The sequence below is a fragment of the Habropoda laboriosa genome, unplaced genomic scaffold, assembly GCF_001263275.1.
Source record: "Habropoda laboriosa isolate 0110345459 unplaced genomic scaffold, ASM126327v1 scaffold99, whole genome shotgun sequence".
NCBI classification, from domain to species: Eukaryota; Metazoa; Arthropoda; class Insecta; order Hymenoptera; family Apidae; genus Habropoda; species Habropoda laboriosa.
Genome location: NW_017100239.1, coordinates 598,102 through 624,546, shown reverse-complemented (window position 1 = coordinate 624,546; position 26,445 = coordinate 598,102). Strand labels below are relative to the sequence as shown.

General features: G+C 48.3%; 1 protein-coding gene across 1 annotated transcript in view; it reads left to right on the top strand.

Annotated features, from left to right (window-relative positions):
- The window catches only part of LOC108571837, a 47,407-nt gene extending 21,942 nt beyond the window's left edge, over positions 1 to 25,465 (top strand). The window contains exon 2 of the mRNA XM_017933977.1: positions 25,388 to 25,465. Coding sequence (XP_017789466.1) covers positions 25,388 to 25,465 — 78 coding nt within the window. The remainder of the gene's footprint in view (positions 1 to 25,387) is intronic.
- The last annotated feature ends 980 nt before the right edge of the window (positions 25,466 to 26,445 follow it).

Here is a 26,445-nt window from a genome sequence, read left to right as displayed (position 1 = left end):
GAAACACATTTTCTATTCGAAAGACACTCTCGTCTATTTTCCTCGACGAATACTTATTTGGCGGTGCGCGCGATTCTCGTTTCCCGGGGAATAGAATTTCCTCCGTTAACGGTATTTATCGTGGAACGGGAGGGAACAGCCGTGATTCCCGTAGTAAATTTTTCAACATGCTTCCGCTCTGGTGCGAGGAAAATTTGAATAATAATGCAAGGCACGACAGATATTCGAGAAGATAATTGATATTCCCGATTGACCGGAATAAATACGCATTAATAAAATAACAAATTCGCGGCGTGGATCGATCTCGGCATTATTACACGCGTTCGAACGGTCTCCGTTAATAACGGCGGGCCGTTACGTGACCGAAATGCAAAAACTTGCCGGCAACGACGCGCGGAATAATCGCAGGAACGAAAGGCGTGTTCGCCTCCCTTTGTTCAATCGTCTCTTTGTCCGTCTCTCCGTCGCTATCCGACCGTTCGCGACTGCCACCACCGTGTAACCGGGGCAAATTTCTATTTTATTTACGGCCACTGGTCGAGGAACGCAAGCGATCGTTACCGCGATCAAAGATGCCAATCTTCGCCGTGTCGCTTGAAAAAACCGAGGGTGATTTGATCGGAGACGCTTATATCGGGCGGCGTTGCGCCTTTGTCAGCGGTGCGAGGACACGCGGCGAGCATTCCGTAGCCAGACATTCAACGAACCGGATTGTCCATTTACGAGCGTAGGCGACGTTCGAGTTACTTGTCGCGTCCAAGCAATTTCCAGGAGGCGGACCAGCCCGTAGATACGCCGCAGCTTCGCGTTTCATTGTACAGTCCGGTGAACGCGATCGGAATTGATCGCACATAACATTTCATTGTAAATAGAATAATGCTCTTTTCTCAGCTAGAGAATAGCCCCGCGGCGTTCGCCAGCTCGTAACGGGGATTTTATTGTGGGGCACGTTTATCGAGGCAATTATCGTCGTTGCCATTAATTTCCACTCGATCGACACGAGCATAATAGGAAGCGAGGCTGCCGCGGAGGTGATTCTCCTCTGTCCGGCTTTCGTTTTATTCCCTGTCAGTCACCAGGCTGCCGCTCCATCGGAATTATCATTGTCCCTCCCGTCCAACAATCATTTTCCTCGAGTGCCTGCCGGCTCGTCAATAAACGCATTTCCGTTTTCGCCTCGATCCCCTCGTGGTCGACGCGCGTTCACCGTTTACCGTTCATTGCAATTTCGCATGACGCCATGCCAGCCCGAGTCAGCCCGAGTCAGCCTGCCCACCACCAGCCACCGCCGCCGCATTATGCATGCGCTCGACCTCGTCCCAACGAGAACGGATATAACCAAGCCTGTGTGTCACCGATAAAACTGTTCGCGATAATCGCGTTATTGCTCCTTCTACTCCGTCTCCCCCACCTTCCCATCCTTGTCGTGGAGAATTATGCTTCTTCCGCCACGCTTTATTCCCCTTCGAAGGAAAGGTGTGCTGCAGCGGCGTGGATGACGTTTCGCCGAGGGACCGCAACCTACCAGGTTCGACCGTAAAAACGAACGGTTTACGAGCTCTTTTACGAGTTCGAACCAACGTATCTGCATTTACATGCGCGCAATAGGCTCGGCCCGTTTCGCTTTCGGGCCTTGCTCCCCACGTACACGTACGGTATACGCAATAAATGCAAGCTGAATATCCCTCCAAACGTCTTCATATTGCCTCCCCCCCCGCGTCTACGGAATTTAAACAGAAAACTGACGCTGTCGCGCGAGTTTCCCCGGTAATCTCGTTACGAACCAACCACGTAATAATCTAGACGCCGCTCTCTCGCTCTTTCTTCCCCGAACGATACAACGTAAATGAGGATCAAACCGTGATACTCTTAACTCCGCTTCCATAGCGTAACACAAGGCTGATAAGTTTGTCAGGCTTTTCTTTCCGTCTCGAAGATCGGAAACGGAACGCCGTTAGAGACAGACCGCGTTGCCTCGAAAGGAGAGCGTTCGTTCTCCGCGTAAGAAGGACGAAGAAGCGATGGTCCAGTCGGAGTAATTACGAAAGTTGCAGCCACCACTCGGTCGTTATTAAAGGCGGCCAGGCCGCGTCCCTTAAATCGAAATTTATATCCGAGTCCTCTTTCGGGCATACGGTCCGGAAAGCACGAATTTATCATCGGAATTTTCAGCCAGATTTTAATTAACCCGTTCCGCTTCGTGTTGCCCTGGCTCCGCCTTTGCTCCGTTCCTCCTAATTTTACTTCGTTTCGATCTCTCTTTTCGACCTCTCCCCTCTCCTCTCCGCGTCTTAGTAGTCTGCCGGTAAACTTTACCGACGTTTAAAACGTTTAACGAACGCGGGGAATCTTTGCGTTGCAAACGAGTCGCAAAAGAGTGACGCACCTCGGAAAAACCCATCCGATCGTTATCATCGACGAATCTCCGCGACAACTATGCTCCAACTAACGAACGAGCAAGCTCCGGCATCCGTCCACAGTTGGATACCCGAGGCGAGTCACGATTCGACGAAAGGAAAAGGGGTCGTTCGACCCTCCTTACCCGCAGGACGCTATATTAGGATCAACGGTGTGCCTTGCAGACGGCCACTTTGGACGAATCTTCCTCACGATCAAGCTCTTTACCATAGCTCGTCTGTCGACGCGAGAATATCCACGTCTACTGTTTTTCCCTTTTTCGTTTAAAATATCCTATACGTGGACGCGCCAAGCACAGACCCATTATAATCCCCGACACGCGCCGAGCATTCGTTGTCATTTATCTCTGACACCATGCACAATACGCGTAATCCTCTTGCGCTTTCATTCGCCCCTTCCCTTTAATATCGCGGCTATTTGACACAACCTGATATATCTCTTCTTACCAGAGTATCCACGGAAGCGGCGTTTATTCATACTCCGCGGCCACCGTCGTTTTTCCCCTCGGAAAAAGAAAACGCTACCGGAGAGGATGGGGTTTACGCTATCTATCAGTTTCGCAAAGTTCAGACGTCGATTATGAATGCAGTACCGCCGCGCGGCCACCTCTTTCTCCACTCAAGAATCTCGATGTTTTACAATTTAAATCTATGCTAACTTAGAGCTCGCGGCGGACGCCTACATCGGTTCCGGAGGAAACAGCGCTTCTCCGAGAAGTGGTTTCTCGTTGGAGGGACAGAACGGCAGGAAAACGGACGTTTCACGGTGAAAGAGCGCGACGGAGAGCGAGGAACTTTCCGAAAGTTTGACGCGAATGGAATCGAAGCACGGGGAGAAATCTGACTCGACGGAAACCGCGCGCGTAATACGCGGAATATTTCCTATGGAAGTTCCATCGTGCCTGGAACAGCCGGTAGAAGGTATAGAAGGAGGATGGGAAAGACGGTTAAATAAGAGACGGTCGGTTCGATGAACCGTCTCTCCCGCGTCGCGTCGGTCGAAAGCTTACCGGTAATTATTCGAGGATTAAACGAACGTTGCGTCCTGTTCAAACGCAGATAGGGGTTAACTCTCTCGCCGTGAACGGAATCGCTGCAGAATTACACCAGGATGTTCAGCAACAGTTGGCGAAGCGCAAGTTTGTTAGTGACACGACCGAGAAGCATTATGCAGATTCCCATTCTTACGCAAGTATCGTACAATCAGTTGCAACGTTGCCTCGGTCAAGAGAAAAGGACGGATTACTCCACTGCCGTGTTTTTCCTCCGACGTTTCTGACAAAATTAACGAATTACGTCGTTCAGCTGAAGGTAAACGTATCGAAGAATCGCGTGGCCGAAACGGCGAGCTTTCCGTCAGAGTTTGCACCGATAAAACCAAAGTATCACCTGTTTACACGACAGCTACGACGTATCTCGCTCCCCTTGCCCGATTCCCCCCGTCTGTCTCCCGTGCTTTTCGCTCAAGCGACCCTTTTGTTGATAAGTAACGACACGTGTAACCATTGCTCGACCAACCGAGCAATTCTCCGATCAATCCAATCCTTCGCTCATTTGCGACAGCGTAAAAACTTGCCACGGCGTTAACGTTCTCGCCCTTCTTCTCCACGTATTAATCGAATTCGAATTGCGCGTTATTCGATTTCCCCCTGCGTTAAACGCGGGCGTAAATTCTCCGCGAATATCGACGACAGTTTCTTGGGGGATCTTGCGAGGTAATAAAGCGAGTTCGAAAAAGTGCGTTCGAACGAGGTTTTACTTAAGCCCAGAGACATCTCGAATCACCGCGTTCGTTAGCAACGAATTAACGAAACTTCAGCCACAGATTCACCGTTCTGCAGCGCACTCGTCGCGACTCGTCGACGATGGAATTTGTTTCTTGAAACGATTTCCGGTACGGCGCCGTCGAGTGTTTTCCGAACAACGCTCAACAGCCGCGTAATTGTGTGTATTAGCTACGCGGTAATGCGGGGAAACAGGAGCATAACGAGAAAAGTTGCGTAGTCACCGTGTGCATGAGACTGCAATCACCGTTAATGGCCAAGCTAACTAGAACGACCCTAATTACACTTTTCTACGCAATTCTCCGACTTTCGCGCTAGAGAAAAAGTTTTCCTTAATTTCCACCTGGAATTCTCGAGCGGAGAATTGTTAATGTATACGCGTCGAAGATATTGGAAGAGGAAAAGGGCAAGGATGATCCAAGTGCCAGAAATTTGAATCGAGTTAGGAAGCACTCAGCGGCTCTGGAAGCTCATCCGAGCGTTCGAAAGACGATCACGGGCCATTTTCCCGGCGCGCCAGGCCCGTTGGACGATGGTCACCGGCAGAGAGAGGAGCGTACATTTTAATCCTGTTACAAAGCACTTAACGCCTCTAATGGCCGTTTCTTACTTTCCCCTTGCGTTCGTACGCGGCTCCGAGCAGAGAGTCCGACGGAAATTACGCAAGTTTTCGACTTCTCCGCGAGAAACTATCGTAAAAGTTAGACGGTACAGACTAATCGTGGCCCGGATATTTTCAGTTAACGCCCGCTGATACGCTCTCGCGTGGTTCTTCTCGCGTTCCAAGTGTCACGATTGATAAACGCGCGCCGGCGAACCCGGTAGTTTAAAGATAACGATAGCGCGATAAAAGTGAATAGATCATCGAGAACGTCCAAGGGTCTTTTCCAACTTCTTTCTTCCCTCTCTTTGAGCCGTGTGCGGCAGAGATCGAACGAGCAGTTCAGATCGTTCCTCGGCGAAACTATAACCCGGCCACGGAACATTTTCACGTAGACACATTCAATTTCCACGGGATTTAATCGCGGGAATTGCTCCCCCGCCGTAATGTATCCGCGAAACGTATCTCGTCGAATTGTCCGCGGTTTGATGGCCAGCCGTTAAAACCGCAATAATCTTAAGCGATGACCTTTCGCCTCCCAGTCCAAGATTTACGACCGGAACATAAACCCGACGGCTACACGATCCCGACGAAAGACCGACGTCATTTTACCCTGGCACACGTTCCCGTCAATCATCCCTCCGCAGCAGCCTGCAAATTTACCGATCACCCCCTTCTCTCTCTTTTCTCCGCTACCCTCGAAACACCGATTCCTCCTTATCGATGAATCCGAATTACCAGAAAGACCGAGTAAATTCCGCTGTAAATATTCGCTTCATTTTTTCCACACAGTTTCACCACACGCTACGTCTGATCCAAGGACCTGCAACTAATCTACACATCTTCTCCTCGGGACGTAACTTTCGAAATTGCCACTACCATCTTCCGGTTTTCAACGTTTCATTAACAAAGATATTACTTTTTTCTTCGCTACCGTGTACACGTTAACTTCATATCCCGCACGTACAGGGAGTATCATTAATCGTGCACGCCGTACAGTTTTACTGCACGAGCGGTCAGGTGCTCAACACGTCGTTTTTCCGTTAAATCAAATTTTCACGGAGCGAGATAGAAACCGGTTTAATTAAACTTCGCCAAGATATCTCTCTCTCTCTCTCTCTCTGCAAAATTACCATCCCACCACCGACTTGAATATTTCATCGACGAAACTAATTTCTTTCTTTTTTAACTTTCTCAAAACCTCCTGCAGTGCTGCTCGTCAGATCCAAGAATATTTCACGCGCGTTACCTCGATAAAAGTAGTTCTCTCGCAAAGATCGATCCGCCGTTAATTTTTGATATTTCGCCGGTGTTCGCTGCGCCGGCGTTGCATCTACAGACGAAAGTGAGGTTCGATATTCCGTGGAACGGATGGATCCTTTACAGGGTGTCAAGTAAGACTAGACCCGTGGATGACGTGACTTGTTCGAGGCAGGCCTTTTCGGAAAACTTTGCTCAGCACTCGGCCACGAGTGTACTTCAAGGTGCTCCCTCCTTCCCGAAGACGACGACGACAACGACGACTACGCCCTCGATAACTTGGTAAATTATGCATGACACGGTTTCGCGTGAACCAACCTCTCGATACAGCCGGTTCTCGGTGAAAAAAAGAAGAAGAGCAGGTGAAAGAAGCTTAACGTTGCTCGGGATGTTGGAGGCGATCGTGAGGAGGGCGCTTTTTAAAATTCAGGAGAACATCGTTCGGAACGGATTTGAGCGGGTAGGAGTGTCGAGCTACAAATTGCTCCCACGAAGCACGTAATTTAAAAACACACGGGCTAGCAGCGATGGCTCGGAGGAGGTCCAAGTAGCCCTCTGCGAGATGGAAAAAGCAACCAGGTGGAAATCTTGATTGCGGTGAGAGAAGGGTAACGAGTGGCGAGAAGACGCTACCACTTTGGCGAATTTCTGCCAGGTTCGGCTGATATTCTCAACGAGGAGAGGGGAATCTCGATCGACGGGGATGCGGCAACTCGATTTAAAACCGTTTTCGTGTCGAACAAATTGTTCCAGCGCAATAGCGAATCGATCGATTTTCCAGTTAATTTACCGAATGCTCTCGCGTTTCCCCAGTCTCCCTCCGATCATCTGCTTTTGTGTACTTTCCTTGAAAAATAAATACGCGTTGAGAGCTGGTCTCTGGCTGTTTTTTCAGTACGATTCCATCGGCAAAATATCCGTTTCTTCCGTGCTCTAGCGTGGGCGTGAAACGAGGACGCGACGTTTTAAATGAACGAAATTTGCATGGTATTTTGGTGGACCAGGGACACACGAAGCGAAACTTTCCCGGGCAATTCCAAGCGGAGTTCGATTTCTCTCTCTCACTCTCTCTCTCTCTCTCTTCGCTGGATTGTCAAGGTGTGGTGTGTTATGCATGCAAACAGTATATTTCCCGGAGTTGGAATAAACGTGCAAATGAAGTTTGCCTCTGGGGGGACTCCTTCGAGCTGCGGATGCACGTACGCGTAAGGTGAAATCTGGTTGACGATTCGTCTAAAACGCTAGACACGGCGAATCCTAATCAACCTGATTGTGTCAAGGCTTGCCGTGATTAAACATACGTCCCATGCGACGAATGCGGACGATATCCACCGAAACCCTCGACGGAACTTGCTTCCAAGTCACCAAACTCGGCAACTTTCTCTTCTTTGGTACTCTCGTTCGAGTTGAACGAAAACGATAACACGTTCGACGAATGCGACGAGCCCAACGATTTACACAGTGAATAGTTCGCGGTTCGTTAATTTGGAAACAGTTGCACGCGGCGTCGACGCAAATCCGTTACGCGTTTGACACGTTACACCGGAAAATTTATCACGGAATAATTCAACTGTATGGCGTTCCTCCGCGTCCTCGAATTTATCACGCGACAAATTTGTTTTACCCCTGCGTTGCTTAATCCGCGTTACACTTCCCACACAAATTTTCCCGATTCGGTTCTTTCGCCGCCGTTCACCTCCCCCCGTGTTTAACAGATAGCCGTTGTTCCGTTTCGGAGGAAAGGTAGAAACAACGGGCTATTTTCCGGAACAATACTCGGAAAGGTGTTGAAAATACGTGGAAATATGTAAATCGTGCGTTTAGAGGTGTGACGAGCCTCGGTATAAACGCCGCCCGTCCTGTTTTCCCTCTCTTTAAGTGGCCTTCGACGTTCAATTCCGCTAGATTTAACAGAATCCAGCCTATATCTGTCCGATATACATATATTTCCTCCCTCCGTCCAACGGAGCAACCAGTTCCCCCATTCAGAACCCTGCAAAGATTTCTGGCGCACCGCGAAAATAAACGCGTGACTCCACTCCTCTTCGTAGAAACGCTTGCTCGTATATCAGCTTGTCTGGTTCAGATACGGTTGACGCCACCACGAGGCCGCGGAAAATTCCCTTAAACTTTAAGATTCCATTAAGCCGCGTACACAGAAGCTGTCGCCACCAGACCCTAGCGCATTATCGAATTTATGAAACCAATAAGCGGTTAACTGACGTCCCCGCCGCCGGAATAATTTTCCTAGATGAAAAATTTGAAAGGCCGCCCTTTTTCTTCGCCCCGGATCACTTTCCTTAGGGCCGAGGTAAATCGAGGCGAGGAAGCATGCGCTTTAGAACGTTTCTTACTTGGACGGTGGCGAGGAAATAGAGAACAGTTTTGAAAATAATTTATCGCACCTTCGAGAGGATCCTCTGTTCTTTCTTCGGTCTCCCCTAATTGAATCATGGCATCTGTTTCGCCGAGTTCGGAGTAGAACAACGAACAGGGGGGAAACAATAACGCGCGGGAAGACGGTGATAAATAGCGGCGGGCCACGTCGGTGATTCATAATTAGATTTTAATCAGAACGAATCACCGGACACGAGAGCCGAGGCTTACGGTATCGGCGATGCACTAATTCACCACGCATTCTCCGTTCGCTTTAATGGCTTCTGCCGGTTGCTTCCCGAAGAGAAAGTCCCCTCTCGCCCCTAACCAACGACAATTTCCACTCTCTCCCTCTCTATCTCCATCTAGATCGGTCAATTATCGGCCATTTCCTTGTATCCTCGGTGTATCCTAGATTCGCCGGATCCTTTCGAAACTGCTCGATACCGAATTCAGTTCCCTCCCGTAAAGTAACAAACACCGCGTTTATTCGTCCTTAGTCTAGCCTGGTATTTACGGCTGCCTTCTTCCCTTCTTCCCTTCTTCCCTCCCATTATATACATATGTATGTATTTCTCGAGTAGTCGTAGCGGAATTCATCTGAATATTTAAGGGCGAAGGGAGAGGAGAGAGACCACCGTTGAATTTCAGATCTGAACGCAGAGACGGTCACGAAGTTGAAGCCCCTTCTTGTTTTACGAGTTACGAGTTACCGCTGAAAACACGACTACGAGTTAGCGTACCATCGCCTCCTCCAACACCCTCTCAATCCCTCTGCTGTCGCTCTTCTCCCTCTGATATGCACTATATATATATATATATATACACCCGGCGTTAATTCGTGTTATGATGATGCGACGCAGCGGAAACGGACCGATCATCCTCGGTAGCGTCGCGACGACGGTTTATACGTATACATACCCGTTCGCGAGATCAAGACTTCTCTCCGTGCTATGCCATGGGAACGCTAGCCTCGAGTGCTAATAGACGCGGTTTCGGAGTTTAGACCACTTACAACCCTTAGACCAACCCGATCCTTTCCAGGGTTCTCGCGGCTTACCGCTTATACTCTATCTCCCTGATCGCTAATTTCGTCTGCTCCTTAAGGAGCCCGATAGACCTTCTTCCTTACCCTCTTCGATTATTAGCTTCCCCATTAGAGCGGCGCTACCCTTCGGATAAGTGAAGGAAAATGAAGCGAGAAGCGACGAAGATAGTTCCCTCCGTTGGAAATCGAACCTCTTAAATATTTATCAATCGAAAATCGTTGAAAATTCATTGAAAATTAATCGAAAATTAATGGATCGATCGTGTTCGCGCAAGAAGCGAGGGGGAGAAACTTGATATCGGGTTAAACACCAGGTTAAATGCCGCGTCTGTCGCGTTGCACAGACTCGTAAATGACGACAGTTGTTAAGCTGGAGGCGCCGCGTTGTCGCCGCGATTCTTTTACGAGGGTGAAGCTGATAACGGATTCAGAAACGGCCAGTTTAAAGTTCGGGGACCACGGGTTACCGCAGGAAACGCGAACAAAGATTTCTCCGAGCTACACGGTGTCCGGAATTTCCCGTGAAACTCGCATTTTCACGTTTCTCATAGAGCAAACGTACCTGCTATTCCTTTAAACCGTATTACGATTCTAATCGAGCGTTCCCAGCAACCGTTTCAACCTGTTAAATCGGAGATCGGTCGGAAAAATGGTGGCACGATCGATAAACGAAAGGCAGAGTGGTGAACGCCAAGAGGAGGAGCTAACGCGATCGTCCTGCGCCGGATGCTTAGACCCACCGGTAAAAAGTCGCGCGAGAGAATCGCGTTCTTTGTTCCTTAATTCGGAACAACGAAGAGAAAGAAAGTTCGATCGGATAAATCTTCGACGCGACGATTTAAAAATCTCGAGGGAAATGCGAGAGCACCGTTGGAATTAAATCTGACACTAGCGAAAAGATTTTAAGCAGCGTATATTCTCGGAACGTTCTCCTCTTTACGTTACCGGAGAGAAACGCCGTTAAAGGGTGAGAAGCGGACGCATTTGCGGAGAGATATCCGGAAATCACCCCCCGACACCCTCCTGCACCTTTTCAGATTTCTGTATCGCCGTGGCAGGAAGACGTAAAGTGCATCGCACGACTTTCCACGTGGCAGCCGTAAAAGGGATTTCGCGTCTCTGTTGTACCTCGAGATTTCACGGGGGAATTGTCGCGAGCATTCGACCACCTTTGTCCACCGTTGACCACGAATCCCGGTTTGAAGAGCAGATTTTACTCTTGCTCGATACCGCGTCCAGGGATCGAGAATCGGGGCAAACTTTAATTACAAACCCGACCACCGCATCGGGCAAAACCTTGGACCGTGGCGAATGCTCCCTTTGTGAATGGAATCTGTCCGACTACCGAGAATTCAAGTATTTACTACCAACGAAATACTGTTGCTCGAGGAAGGCTCGTAAAGAACGCGAGAACTTCACTTCTACTCGTGCACGATCGACTCTGTTGTAGCAAAAACGAGGACAAAGAGGAGAGAAGAACAGACCGAGTAGGGGACGCGACGCGATCAGCGGTCCCGGTTGGGTTTACGTTAGCGAACAGGTACAATTGCAAATGGCGTGCAAGCACATCATCTAAACAGGATTATGATAGGATCTTTATTTCCGTACGAGTTTAGTTTCTCCAGGGGAAACTTTCGAAATTGGCTTAAAGTTGAACAGGAATTAAGGTATCTTGTTTGTTCGCCGGTACTTGGAAAAGGTTCGAAGAAAGTTGCCTCGATAAGGAAGGTGGAATATTTGCGAAACGCACGTGTACCGAGATCAAAAGACTGGCCATTCACGAGCAAATACGCGAAGAGTAGTGGACAGGTACAGGTATTCGTGCTCGTACCGGTCAAAGGAGTCCTCCAAGCGTCGACCTAAGAACCGTAAGTGCTCAAGAAGAGTATATATACATATATACCCGCGTAATTGCTTTCTATTCAGCCGTTTCGCGTCGACTCCGCGGCTGGCTCTCTCTCTCTCTCTCTCCTCTGTTGCGCGCCGAAACCTCCAATTTACTACAAATTACTTGCCAAAATTCATTTGCCGTCCCGACCAACGAAAAGGACGACAAGGACGATCCCTTTTGGAAATAGAAGTGGTTATCTCGAAAGTGGATCCCTTTTCTCTCGGGTTGGACAAACTTTGCCGAGACTTTGCTCGCGACTAATGAAGGAGGGACGTGGGAAAAGTTTCGTTACCTTTCGCGATAGCCGGCCAATACCAGCTATTCCTCTAGCGGTGGGTTTTCCGGTGGCGGTGGCGGTCGTGGTAAAGCGATGCGACTGAATGGGCATTGTGCCGCGGACAACGATTGTAGAGGCACGGAGCCTGCTCTGAAAGGAGAGAAGTATCGCATTGTCCTCGGTGACATGGTGCCTCCGGAGAAAGAGAGAGCCAGGCGTAAGGAAGGGGGCGCGGATAGTGAGAACAAGTGGCATTCGATGTCCTCGATGCACATCCTCAAACTTCATCGAGCCTCCCCCACTCTCCCTCCAATTCGACGTTTCCATTGCCTTCCTCTGCTCGCGAACAGATTCTTACTACCCTATCAACGGTACCACCAGTCATCGCCAGAACGATCATTTCAATATTTATATATTTCCGGAGAGGGGAAGTAGTAGCTTTGTTTCGCTGCCAGCAGGCATTAGCTACGGGAGACGTAACAAGGACCCCGGATTAATCAAGTCGCTCGTTATCTCTCTGGGAAATAGCAAAATCCAAATTTACATAATTAAGACTTGACGTCGCGGATTACGAGAAGTCTTCGCGGCCTTTTCCGCACCACCACCACCACCACCGCGTACTTCTCTCCTCCGCCAAACTTTTTTATTAAACAAGTTTTCCGCGAAAATAGGTTGCCTCGGTACCGAGAAAGTAAGACCGAGAAAGTAAAAAAGCCCGCAATCTTTCATGTTGCCTTACGCTCTTGTCACTCGGTAAACTTCGATTAATTAAGGTACAGCTGATGGTAGCAAAAGTATCGATTTCTCACGATACCGCCGACACTTTCTTTCGCGGATAGAAGATAAATCCAGGTAATCCTCGATCCGGATCAGAACCACCGAGTTCCAAACGAATCTCTTCCACTTTCGTCTTTTTAGGCCACTTAGGGCCAGATAAAGGTAACCACAGGATCCCGTTATCTATCAATTCACGACTCGGAAAGTTTGACTTTGGATAAAGCCTCCCTTTTGAATTTATTATACGCGAGACGATCGCTTCAAGTTTCCACGAGCATACCGAAACAGTTGCGAGGAATTTCCTTCGGCGTGAGGAATTCTGCTCCATCTGGCTACGTTTCTCTGATTGTCGGTTATCCGTGTATTTGCCGGGTTAAATCGGTACACGTAATTTCGAGCAGTCGATAGAGCGACACAGTAACGACCAGGTGTCGCTTTAACGAAGGGAACCGATAAATTCCAATTTCCTGTTGCAAATGTCAGCGTTTTCAACGAACGTCGGGCTGCGTATCGGAGATATCGAACATTCCCGGGGATGATTAAAAAAAGAGTTACGGCAAGTTTTCGTCAAAATTCTCTGGTAACTTTGGACGAAAATTGAATTCCCTTTCGAGACGAACAATCCAGGTAGTTTGGTTGATAGTTTGGAAACAAAACCAATCCTACTCTTGCCCCGAGTATCTCGTGCCGAAATTCCAGCAATCTGTCCTGGCAAGAGTCGAACTTTTACCGTCTGCCATACATAATTCAGCAGGTCCTTTCTCTCGCCGAGGAAACGTTGGAACGGTAGGGCGAATAGGGTCAGGCAAGAAGGAAAACGAAATAGCAGCTTGCTTTCTTGCGGAGCGGAAGCAACAACAACCGGCTGGAATCGCGTGTCATTTCGACGCAACCGACGAGTCTAGCTGCGCGGAGAAAGATATCGACTTCGAGTACATACTTCCCTCTCGAGAAGCCTCTTTCCAGGCAAAATCTCTTCCGACCGAGAGAACAGTTCGAACCATTTTTCCACGGAATAATACAACACGAGGAACGACAAGGGAAGGAAAAAAAAAAATGAAAGAATTTGAAAAGACGACTACTACCCGAGTGCTTCTCCAAATACCATCTCGAAAGCAATTAGTCCTCGTGTATTTAAACACCAACGTTCAACGAGATCGTATCACTCGGGGAACCGTGTGAAAAATTTCGACGACACGACGTTCCTCCACGTTCCACCCTCCACGTTTCATCCCTCTCGCGTATTGTTAGCGCGACAACATCGTTTCCCTATCGTACAACCTGGAAACCTAAATTCCTAAATGCTCCCTAGAAAAGATACCGCGATATCTAGCACGTCGATATTTCCATAGTTTTGTCCCGATATATCTGAGACAACCGTTCGTGGAAATACGCGGAACAAGGGAGGGTAGGTTAATTCGTGCAATATGTATCGAACGTGAGCGATATTCTATTGATTTTTGATCGCGATCGTCTCCTCCGGCTCTTCGGTCTTACCGTTCAGCCGTGATCTTTTATCAGTGTTGATCCCGCGGGTACGATTTCTCGTTGTCCTTGAAGCGTTGCTCCATTTTTACGCGCCATAAGGGGCGGTAAGCAGGAGGAAGCCTTCCGGGCGGTAAGGAGCCACGGGTGGCCTCGTAATTTTCCTTTAGCTTCCCAGGGACACTTTTGATCGCCTCCCATTGTCTTTCCTCTCGCCAGTATTTTTCCTTGACCCTTTCTCCCAAGAACGCGAACCGAAACTATTATCCAGCAGGAAGGAAACGTCGGGTCGCCGGGAAGTCGTTCCACCCCGTTCCGACACTGTACAACGTTTCACGCTGACCCTATTCGATTTTAATGCAACGAGTTGCATTCGCGGGCATCGTTCCTCAACAATTTACAGCTTTCTCTCGGAGGGAAAAATTTCTTCCCTTTTCTCGAGGAATCTTCCCGAGTAATCGTTGATAAACGATAAACGATAAACGAAATGTACCGAGGAAAAGCGAACGCGTCGATAATCCTAAGATTATCCAAAAATCCGGCGTAAGCGGCGAATACAGGATTAAGACGGTTCCCCGAGCAGCGATTCTATTGTCAGGGATCTCGAAACGGTTTCGAGGACCAGCGGGCTCTGTTCTCTTTAATTTCAATGGCCGGGTACACGAGCACCGGAACACGGTCCGTGGTCGAGAAGAAACCGAGCGCGATTCTTAACAATAGCGAGTCGTTCCCCGAGGTAGACGTCTCTCTCCAGCTCTCAAACTTACCGCGCTGGATGGTGAACGTTAATGCTTCATTAACTCGCGGGACTCGAAACTATTACGCTTTTCACGAATAATCTCTCTCTCTCTCTCTCTTTTTGCTACCACGGTGAAATATTTACGGCGTGCACGAGAAGAGCGCGGCAAAACGAGTTCACTCCGGTACTCGCGCGATTTACCGCTGTCGTTTGCGCCAAGGGAATCGCCTTTCGTGCGTTCCCATGAATGCGTAAGAAATTCCAACAGCTCCGGGAAACAGTCCGGTGCGTTTCCTCTCGCGGTAGGTAATTTCATCGGAAGCGGAAAAACGTAAAGCCGTTTTCCAACACGGGAAGACAGTTACGTCGGATTAACTTTCCGAGCCCGCGATCGTTTATCTTAATTAGCGGAAATTTGCGGGAGAGAACGATACGACGCGTCTTCGACGAAACGAAGGTAATTAAATAAGAAGACACGACGACGCCGTTGCTCTTAGCCAAGATTAAATTCTTTCGCTTCCGGTGGGGGGCAGTTCGCGTTGTCTTAATTCCCTCCTGCTTCGTCGATAAAGGTTGTAAAATCTGATTTGATATTTCCATTCGCCGTTCGTTCCGATCGACGCTGCCGAGAAACAGGAGGAAATTGAATAGGTATACTACCGGGAGATACGACGCGAGATTACGATCGGATGCTGGAACGTTAAAGTTCGTTTCTCGAAACTCAAAGAGTCCGCTTTACGCGACATTCGTGTCCGAGCACTCTGCTGGAAGTCCATTTCCTTAATTCGGACATTTATATCGCGGTTTAGTGCCGGTCGAATGAAAGGGAGAAGAGGATTGCCGTTACGGTTACTGCCTTCTACTAGTCCCCTTGGCAAAATTAATTCTAGAACCGCGGATATTAAGCAGCGCTGTACAGTTCTTGCGGTCCGAACGATAAACGAAATTATTATTACATTCTAAGGTAGCTGTGTTTCTCCAAATCGCCAGAGAGGCGGATTTTTCCAACTTTTCTTCCCTTCCCTTCCCCTCCCATTACAACCAGCACACACGTTCAACTGTTTATTAAAACGAACGTTAATTAGCATTTCGCGAATTTCTTCGATGGCGCATCGACATGGAGAAACTAATCAGGCTCAACAGCCAGAAAAAACGAGCGGCCGATGGAAACGATGCTTTGTATAATAATAATCGTTAGTAGCCTTCTTGTTACCGGAATCAATTCAATTGACCGGACCATTGCTCGTTGTATCGGCGGATTTTCAGCCGATTGAAATAACACAGCTTATCTACGCATCTATGTTGTAAACCGCTGCATGCTGAATTGCGTCTGGACCGTTTCTGATCGAAATTTCCAAAGGATATTTAATTGTCTTCGATTCGCTAATTGGAACGGCGATCTTTTTTCCACAAGAATCAATGGATTTCGGAATTGGCTAGTTCGAATTCCAATTACACACCGCAGATGGTGCTCTCTCTATTCAGAGATCAATAAACGCCAACAGATTTTTTCTCTCGCGGTAATTAAATCGGCCACGGTTTGCTCGGCCAATCTGGCCAGTTCATAATTCTTCTGTTCGACCACGATCGGTATATCGGCGTAGAGAAATTTGATTTCCGGCGAAACAACGTGGAAAAAATCCACTTAAATCGCGAGCATGGTTCATCCTTCTTTTTTCTCTACTCCTTCGCAGTTCGTTCGTTGAATAATTTCTAGCTCAAGAACGGCCACCCTACGTACGCGCGAGAAGGGGAAATATCCATTTACCGTTCAGGGAAATTCATTTCTCGCGTAAATACTGAAAATCCCCAGGTGTCGAGCTCTCAGAAGTAACGCGAATTATTCGCCATCTAAACGTCCAACGGATTTTCAACCAAACGATCGAGGAAAAATTGGTGGCATTGAAAATTTCGCCGAGGAAGGAAGAAACGTTCTCTGTTCGAAGGAGAGAAATCTCTACAGCGTTCGCGTACTACGTACATATGTATATACGTAGGTTGTGGGCGCAGAGAAGAGGACCGGGTAGGAAAATTCAGGATGAGATGACCCGCGTCCATCCTCAATCACGGCATCGTTCTCCAAGTTTAAAGTTGGTCGATGCGGGACAGAAGAGGAGGAGGAGGAGGAGGAGAGAGAGAGAAATAAAGAAAGAAGATCTCGCTTGTGCATTCTGGCCGCGTTCGTTCGCGTCTCGATCGAGGAATCGAATTCTGGTTAGGTGCTCGAGCGTGGAGCACGCCAGAGACATCTCCTCCGTCTTCGTCGTCCGATGTGGAGGCGTTCCCTTGAAAAGCCCATCAGCCAGCACCGTGTCGCTTTCACCATGATCTCGCAGTCCCTACTACCTTGTCGAATAGACCGTATGGAAGTCCATCGTGCTGATTCGCGGCGCATATTGATTCGAAAGGTTTCTTCTTCTCCTCCTCCCTTTCTCCCATCCTCACGCCCTCCACCTTTCTCTATTTCTTCTCTAGCTCGCGCCTCGCTGCCTCCACACGCCCCTTTCGTCCGTGATTAGATTGCAGCTGTTTCTCTCACTCTTTCACAGCTGTCAAGAGATCCTTTTTCCTTCCCTCGGAATTGTTTAAAGAACCTTTACCAAGAAAGAAATTAGGATCGAGACTTTTCTTTTCCTCGAAAAAAATTCCCTCCTTCCTTGTTCCCTTCTCGCCTCCAAAATTCTCTATTACCATCCCTCCTGCAGCCCGCTCTCTGTTCTCTGTGTAACACGCTCGTGGAAGATCGAGGCTATTCGAGCGAGGATAACCGAGACCCTTTCAGACTCTAGTTTAAATGATAATGGGCAAGGCACACCGGGGACACTTAAATCCTCCCTTCTGCTTTCCATAAATAATTGGAGGTGGAAATGGAGTGGATTCCCCGGTGTATTAGTCGACGCTCCACCACCCAGAATAGAGTTTCGTTCTCCGATTGCGATCCAATCCAAGAGGTGGCCGTTTGGCTTCTTCGCAGCTTACTTTCAATAATTAAGAACTCACCCGGACCTTTTTCAATTATGTAACGCGGCTCATCGCCGATTCCTCCATCAGCGCTGTGTTGACTTTTTCAAATCAAAATCTACCTTTCTACTTCTGCATTTATGAAAACGTCCTCGAAACAAGTTTCGTCCACTTCCGGCTAAATACCCGAGACGTCGAAGATCTGTCCGACGTTACTCGGCAAACTTGGAGAAGCCATCTCTCCGTGAAACTTGTCTCGTACCTAAACACTTACCCAACTATCACGCAACAGCAACTACTAACGAGCAACAAAGTATTAAGAGCGCAACAATGCGGGAAGGTTGTTCGTCTTGAAAATGTATATCTCCCTAAAATTGCTGGAGAATCGCCCCACAGGATTAAGGCAATAGCTGTGCTACTCGTTCGAACGAGGTGTACGGATCGTGGCGTGTGTTTCCGAGTCAGCCGGTTCGGGCTTTTGGCTCGACGTTGTTGATGCTGATGCCGATGTTGTTGTTCTTGTTGTACTTGTCGTGGATATGCTTGAGGCTCGTCCGTCTAGTGTTACAAGCACAGGATACACTCTGGCCGATCCTCCCAGGCACATAAGGTACACACCGGGTCTACCTCGTGCTCATTCAGGATTTAATTGGTATCAGTTACGCCTTAACCATGTTGCGGATACCGGCATACGTTACACTTCCTACGCCCTCATTAGACATTCCAATTAATTGCCTTTGAGAGCGGCTCAGCCTGCGCTCCCGTCGCTCTCCCTCCTTTTCCAAACGAAAGAAGCCGCGAAACAATTCCACAAAATTGCTTCCTCTTAAAGGCGTACTCCGGATTATGCTCCGGCAAATATTTCGCTTTTTTCCAATCGTTTCCACCCCCGGCTCAGGCATAAACCTCTTTATCATTCCCTGTGTTCCGATCCTTTCTCACCTGATCGAGCGCCAACTCCTTCCGTTTGTCCGTCATGTGAAACAGACGATCTCCTCTCCGGGTCGTTAAGTCAAAGGAATCCCCCGATCGAGAGAAAAGACCATCTTCGAGCCTTTCTCCCTTTTAAAATCTTACTGTTCCCGCAATTCCGACAGACTTCACAAACGCCCCACGTTCGTTCGTTCGTTGCTCCGAGCCGACATCTTTCACTTTGGATCGAGTCAAAGTTGCCGGTGGGTTGATAAAGTTGTGTAACTCGTTGCGACACTGCACGTCTTGGCCCGTGTGCCTTCTAGCTTGAAATTGAAACACGGAGACGTTAATCAAAGCGGAGAATCGACGAGGCTGATGGCGCAACTGACACGAAGAACAAGCTGCTTGATTTAGGCGTGTGGTAACTGCTGACGTCACTCTCTCTCTCTCTCTCTCTCTCTCTTTCTCTCTTTCTTTTCACTCGACGACCTTTTTCCGTCGTTTCTTTCTCCTCTCGACTTCTGCTGTCCGCCGCCGACTCGATGAATAATGAATCACCAAGATCGATGGTAACAACTTCACTCTTCTTTCCTGCGGGTATCCTCGAAGCAGCACGCCACTCGCAGGAGTATTACCCTTCGGAGCGAGACTACCGGGGGGATATATATACGATGTCACCGGTGGAAACTGTCAAATCGGAAAAGTTAACGCATTCCAAAGGAAGCGGAAGGAATATTAAACGGTTTTAATTGGCCCTCTCCGACGAGTACAGTCGCTTTCTCGTCCTTCCTCGTGTTTCCACCGCCCCAAAACAGCCGAGGATCTTGAGTGAAATTTTTGCCGGTGAAAGGCCCGTAGGTACGCTATTTTCTTTATGCAGCCCATTTTCGCAGTAAACGTCCGATGATACTCAAACGGGCATGCTTGTTCACCGGAGGGAGCAAGGGAGGGACGATGGATTCTCTCGTTGAAAGTAGTCAAAAGCCGCTTTCATTGTCCTCGTTTCCAGTTCCGTGGAGGTAGAGGCTCCCGCGCCATGGAAAAATACTCTTCCAAGAAGAATATTGCGTAATTTTAATTGACAATTCTTTCTTTACTACCTTCCTCCTCCGTGCCGTAGCTCTTAGGCTCCCTCTCCTTTTCCCTCTACTCGTTGTCAGACCGGTTCTTTTTCCTCTCCTGACCCTCTAACCTCGGTCCGTTCCTGAATAATGAATCTTCGGCCCGGCCGGTAACAACTTCACTTTGCTTGCCTCCGAGCATCTCACCACCACCGACCTCCCCTCAGAATTACTCTTATCTATAATCTATCTTCGGCTATTTTTAACTTATGCATCTCTCACCGTCTGACAAATTCCACGTCCTTCGACTTCCTTTATCCGAGAGCAATGTAAAACGCATTTCCGCCCCTCCTTCGTTCGAAATGAATCCGTAACGCGATTTGGATGATTTCCAGGGATTCCGATACAGCATATTCCGGAAGTAATATGCCACTGTTTTGGATTATCCGGTGTAGAGGCAACGGGATTTGCCTGCGAGTACCCACGTCGACGTATATACGCGTAAGCCCGGACTGCAAAACCCGGACCTGGATTTCAGAGAAGACGTTCGAAAAGCGACGCCCTTTTTTTTTCAATGACTGTGTAATCCTCGCCTTTCACGATCTGTTCTCGCTGCTGATGTAAGAGGCTTCCTTTGGATTAAGAATCTTAAGGGGACTCAAGTTTAAACGTTCCCGGTGTCGACGTCCCGTTAATTCTCGGCGAAAAGTGGAACGGTCTAAATGAACTTTGTCTCTTTTCGTTCGTCTCCTCCTTCGCTCTATTTCGACGAATCGGTCGAAACGCTACTTTGGTACAAGCGTTCCGTGTGTAGTCGATTCCTGCTACAAAGCTCTCCTCGACGATCGCGGGACTTTGTTCGTTCGTGCACTGAAAGTGAAATACTGGGACGCGCGTAATGTTGCGATGAAAGGATTCACGCGGAATGTACAGAGGGAGAGAGCGGAGGATGAATCAGGAGAGGCGCGAGGAGATGAAAACAGCGGCGGGAGGGAAGCGAGAGGGTTCGATAGAGTGGAAACCGAGCGAGGCCGCGGAAAAGCGGCCTTTCCTGTTCCCCATCTCTCCCTCTTTGCTTCAGCTGCTCGAGTGGACGGACCCTTTCCGTGTATTTATTTCCAAGCTTCGTATCTGAGAGTGGTGAGCGAGGCTCGCGGAACGGTTAATAATTCGGATAACCGCGTCGAGATCGAGAAAGACGCAAATTTTTCTTCGTGTATGGACGCGAAAAAAAAAAAAAAAAAAAAAAAAACAGAGGGAAAAATATATATCGCAGGTGAAACACGGTGAAAAAGTGCAGGTAACGAAATTACTAGTTTTCCACACCGGTGAGTATCAGACATTCGTGTTCGCTAAATCCATTGGTATGGCTTTCAGATTGTAATGTCGCTGAATAACGTGTAACAGCGGTATCTACGATAATTGTCGCTAAAGCAAACTAAAGCTGAAATGTTCCAAGTGTCCCATTGATTTCATTGCGAGCGTTGCCATTTAATTCGGTCGCGATAACGGCCGGGAACAATTCGATCGTTAGACGATCCTAGCAATGGCTGCGTTATCCCCAATTCTCTCTCCATTTCAAAAACGGCGCATCGCGCTCTTCTTCCGAAAAATCCTAACAAAAAGCCCCGCATATTACTTTTTTCCCGTGACATTCCCCGAAGAACAGAGAGATTTCTCGGGGGCTGAAATATCCATTTCAACGGCGAACTCACTCGTTCGCTCGCTCGCTCGCTAGCGAGCCGATTTTCCAAACGAGAAAATTTTCGAAAATCTCTCACTCGAAAGCGATTTCTTTCTGAAAGAAAGAGCAGTCTTAAACGATGATTCTAGTCATCTCTGAACTGCACTCTCGTACACGAGAGAGAGAGAGAGAGAGAGAGAGAGAGTTGTACTTTTAAACGCCAAACGAGTCGCTGTAAAGAAAACAGGATTGCAACGTTCATCGAGATACTCGTGTCTGTGTGCCGAGTAACACAAAGGTAACCAACCGCAAATCGCTTTAAAGCCCTCGTTACATCGGAAAGCATTTTCCCTGGAAACGGGAGAGGGGAGAGGGAACGGGGTGGATGGAAAATCGGTCAGGCAAACACAACGGAACGTGAAACGTTTAGGACGTGCACAGAAACATGCACACGCGCGTAACGCATTAATTGTTTAACGCGTATTTGTTTTGTAATAGAACTCGGCGCGGTTTGCATAACAATTGTACGAATATGAACTAAATCCGATAGTGTTTGACTATCGTTTGGCTGACTCGTAACCGCGTTTACTATCGGTAATCATTGCTTAACGAAACGGTTACATACTCGGTACACGTGCACAAAGTTAGATCAAATTTACCTATCGGCGCAAATAGAATTGGCCAGTGCCGAAGGAGAACGTTCTAGCTTCGCTTTCTAGCTTGCCTCTAGCGCGCAACACGCCAACGAGGGCTAAAAAATATTATCGCAAGCAGAAAGTTCGCGACGAAGCAAGTGTTTGAGGGAAGGACGGAGAAAAAGGTGTCTCTGAATTTTCATTCGTATCCCAAGATTAACGCGAGCGAACAGTCGCGACGCGACAAGAACTAGCGGAGAACATTTATTGCTTTTGCTTACTCAGTTCCGCGACATTTGCATTTGTTTTGACTTCAAGTTACCGCCGCTGGCTCCTCCTACCGCGCAGCTCCCAGCCCTGAAAGATGAGAATGGCAAAAGCATTAGTGTAATTGTCCTCGAAACGATGAAAATAAAGAAGAGAACGTGCGCGGGAGGTAGGGGAAGTGGAAAAACAGAGTTCCTGCGAACCACCGTCCGCCATCCATGCCGCCGGACTTTCGCTTTTTCCTCGCAATTTTTCTTCCTACATTTCCATCGTTTCGCGATACTACCACCAGCTGCTTAGTTTATTTCACTCGATCTTTCTCAACCCCCCCTCCCTCTCGCAAAGTCTCTCCCCGTTCTCCTTCATCGAGAAGACTGAATCGGATTTTACCTTTCGCGAACGGTTTCATCAGCGAGTCAATTTTTTGCGTTCGCAGCTTTGCAAAGCTGGCTGAATAAATATTTGACGAGCTTTTTGTCCAGAGTCGAATGGACCAAGGTTTTTACCCCCTCCCCTATCCGCGCGCAAACTCGAGGGACCGTAAATTAAAAATAAAATAAAATTCGGTCGTTCGATGTAAACTCCGGTCGGCGTAAAAATTTTTACGCGATATTCGACGTGGCGCGGTGCGCCACCTCGTACCGATGCGATTTTTCCCGAGGATCATTTCTCTCCTTTGCGTTAATACGGTCGCGTTAGCCGTACAGTTAATTGCACCCCGGGGAGAACCAAGGCAAACGGCGGATGTGAAATCGCTGCTTGCCTCCTGTTTCAGGATCATCCGTCCCCTGGCCCGGGGAAAACCTCAGAACACGGCCAGAAGTAATTCGAAAAAATTACGTCTGCAAACATTACCCAATTTATATTACCGTCGCCCTGTTTTACCGCTTCCCGTGCGGAATTAAAAATAAAAACCGAGCAGAAATTTTATCGTCCAGCCCTCGTAACTCCTCCGTTTCGTGTTTCCCGCAACTTCCAGTTCTCCTCTCGCTTCTGCGATACTCGCGGCGCGGAAAAAGTTTCAACCGACAAAGGGTTAGAATTTAAGGCAATCAACCACGAAATTCGGATGGCACGAGCTGCGAACGAGCAAAGGGTTTGGAAAGCGACGCCCGACACTTAAACAAATATCCCCAGGGTCTTGAGTGATTCCGAGACCGTAGTAACCATGAACGGGTCGCGCAATGTCGCGCGCGGACTCCCGTACCATGCTCCAACTTTTTCCACCACACTCCATATATGTATACCCTATCTCGTCTCTACCTTCCATCCCCTCGCTATCTATCGTTTCTCGCAAAATCTGGACCGCGCTCATTTCTGACACCGCGTCACTATTACGTCTCGTACACGATAACAAGGGGAGAGGAACATCTCTTTCCCAACTTTCCCAATTGAACGAATTTCTAGGACCTGAAGGAATACGTTCCTAGAAAGGCGAATAATTAACGCGAGAGCACACAACTCCTGTGTGCCACGTTTGTTCTCCTCTCTTCGGAATTTTTCTACGTTTTCCCTCTGTTCCCTGCCTGAAACGTCAACGAGATAAAGCAACGCGACGATAGTTAGCGGTGCGCAGCTACACGGAACGTCGTCGCAGCAGCCAGCTGAGATATTATTACTGCGATTAGAGGGATGAAAGAGAAGTAAGATAAGAACGGTTTTTCCGCTCGTACTCCAGGCTCGAATTTCGCAGGAACGGTATCGCAAATGTATACCGAGGGTATGGAACGCGTTGCGATTCAAGCTCGTTTTTCGATCGTCTATTAGCACAGGCTTTCGTTACTCGTTATTTCAATTATACAGACGTTGAGAAACGTTTCTCGCCAATCGAGAATATTTCATTTTCAAACTTCAACGTCTCGTCCTTTTCTCGCGCGCGTCTCATTTGCCGGAACATTTTCGTCAAACATACACCAGACTAGAGGCATTGTCTCCGCGTGACGGAATTACGCGGAGCAAAGCCGGAACCGTGCTTTCTTTGCCCCTGAACACCGTCGTCGTTTCGCTCCGAGCTACATATTTCCGGTGGCCCATAATTTCTGCTCGTTCGTTAACGTTTCTCCGCGACGAACAGCCTTCTTGGCAACCGAGAGAGCCGTACGTTGAAACCTCGACTCGTTGGTCAAAACTCGAAACCATTGAACGCATTGTTTATCGATCGTGTCGCTTCCGAGACGAATAAATTGGCGAAGTATCGACGGGCCGTCTGATAGTCCGATCGCGAAGGAAGAGAGGAAGAACGTTGGTATTCTCGGTTTGCCGATCGAGGCCGGAAGAAATAAAGTTTCGCAAGATAAAAGTTTCCTTTCGGAGAAAGAGAGGAGAGGAGAGGAGAGGAGAGTAGGCGGAAGTGGGCAGAGGGTGAAACCGGAATGAAAAATACACGGCGGCACAGTTGGCGGATACGCGTGCACACACGTATAGCCGGTGCTCCGACTAAACAACCTGGGGGTATAGATTTATAGATGGACGATACCCGTTGGGAAATCAGCATCGTCTGCGCTTTCAGTGATGCCGGGCGATGCCGGGCGAAGCCGTTGCTGAAAATGAAAAAGCACCAACTTTTCAAGTTTTCATTGCCAGCCCGAAGGGTTCCTCCGCTACTCGTTACTTTATGGTGTCAGGGATTTTTCCGGGTCGACGAACCGTTTAAACAATACCTAGCCCGCAACGCGGCCCCGATAACGTTCCGACCTTTCACCTATCATCGACAAAGAAAGTCACTCTGATTCCTCCGGAGATTCATTTAACTTTTTTCATTCGGATCCTTTAGAACGTCGTCTCGTCGACGCCGCGTCGAGGGGAGATCGAACCTGGGACTGAGAGCTTCCGCGATACCAACTTTTTCAGAGATCGATCCGCCAAGAAAGTAGCCGCGGATTAACCAAACTTGTTCATTTCCACCGATTCTCTATTCCAATTACCGTCGTTAAACGACGGAAAAAGGAAGGAAAAACGAAGGAAAAATTGCGTATAAAATATATTTTTTCCGAGAGCTACTTCGCAACCAAAGTTTCCGAGCAGAATCGACGAGTACGAGACACTCGTACGTTAAAAGTCGCGAGATAAAACGTTCGAAATCAAATTTCTCCCGCAACGACCGCCCCCCTGCTGAAATTTACTTCTCGAGTAGTTAGGCGGGAATCGACAAAGTTCAATTCACGATGCTATTTTTTAATGGTTCGTTATCCGTCAATTCTCTGTTTCAGTGCTCCGGAGCAGCTTCCGGTGAATTTTCGGAGCGTGTGGCGGCCCTTTTACACTCCTCCACTCAAGACGACTGCTAGTCCTCGTAGACATTCCTCTGAAGCTGTTCTACTTTCCTCCACCAGCGAAGAAACCGATGGAATATCCGAGGAAAACCTCACTCTACCGCGTCGCGACGGTTATATCGGCCGTACGATTAAACGAATATCGCCAATGTCGGAGTTTACACGCGTGAACCCGTTTGTCGCAGGTATCTGTAAGCATTCGTGAATTTTTCTACTTCGAAAATGACTACTTCGTTCTTTCGCTTCGCTTTTACTTCAACCAAAATCCGTTCACGTTCGAAGCTCTTTTTCCGCAAGAAGAACTTCAAGCGTGTCGCGCATATTCCGAGAAACTCGTGTACAGGCTAATAGAGACACGGTACTCTTTCAGTTCCTTTCTTCCCTCCTTAATTATCCTCGGCGTGAAAAATCAATGCCGGAAGGGATGGATGAAACAAAAGCGGTCGGGAACTTGGCGAAAGCTACCAGACTACTGCAGAGACTCCGTCGAAAGTGTTTCTTACTTTTTCCCGCCGTGCAATTATATTTCGAGAGCACGAACTTCAAGATGACGCGTAATTTTTCTTTCTTTTCCGTTTTTCTTTTTCTTTTTTTTCCTTCCTACAAAAACGCCCACCGTTTCGCTAGGTTTGAAATTTCGTTACTCGATCGCGAGCAAAAAAGCCAAGCTTTCAGGAAGAAGAATGGAACATCCTCGGAATTACACTGCTACTACAATCCTCTGGCATCGGTCAGCGAAAGCGTGCGCATTTTCCTTTTCTCCTTTTTACGAGAAGCACGAAAAAAATGTACCGCTCTACGGGAGCGCGATTCGATGTCCGGAAAGGAGGAAAATAGAGAAAGGAGAAGAGAGCGGAGTCGGTGGAAAAAGCAAACAGCAAGTTGACGAGGAGCGGATGGAAGGAGGAAAGAGAGGGATAAAACGGTGGTGATTTTGGTGGCCAGGGGGTAGCCGTGAAGTTTCCAGGGACTCGGAGCAAATGAGTGATACGTAG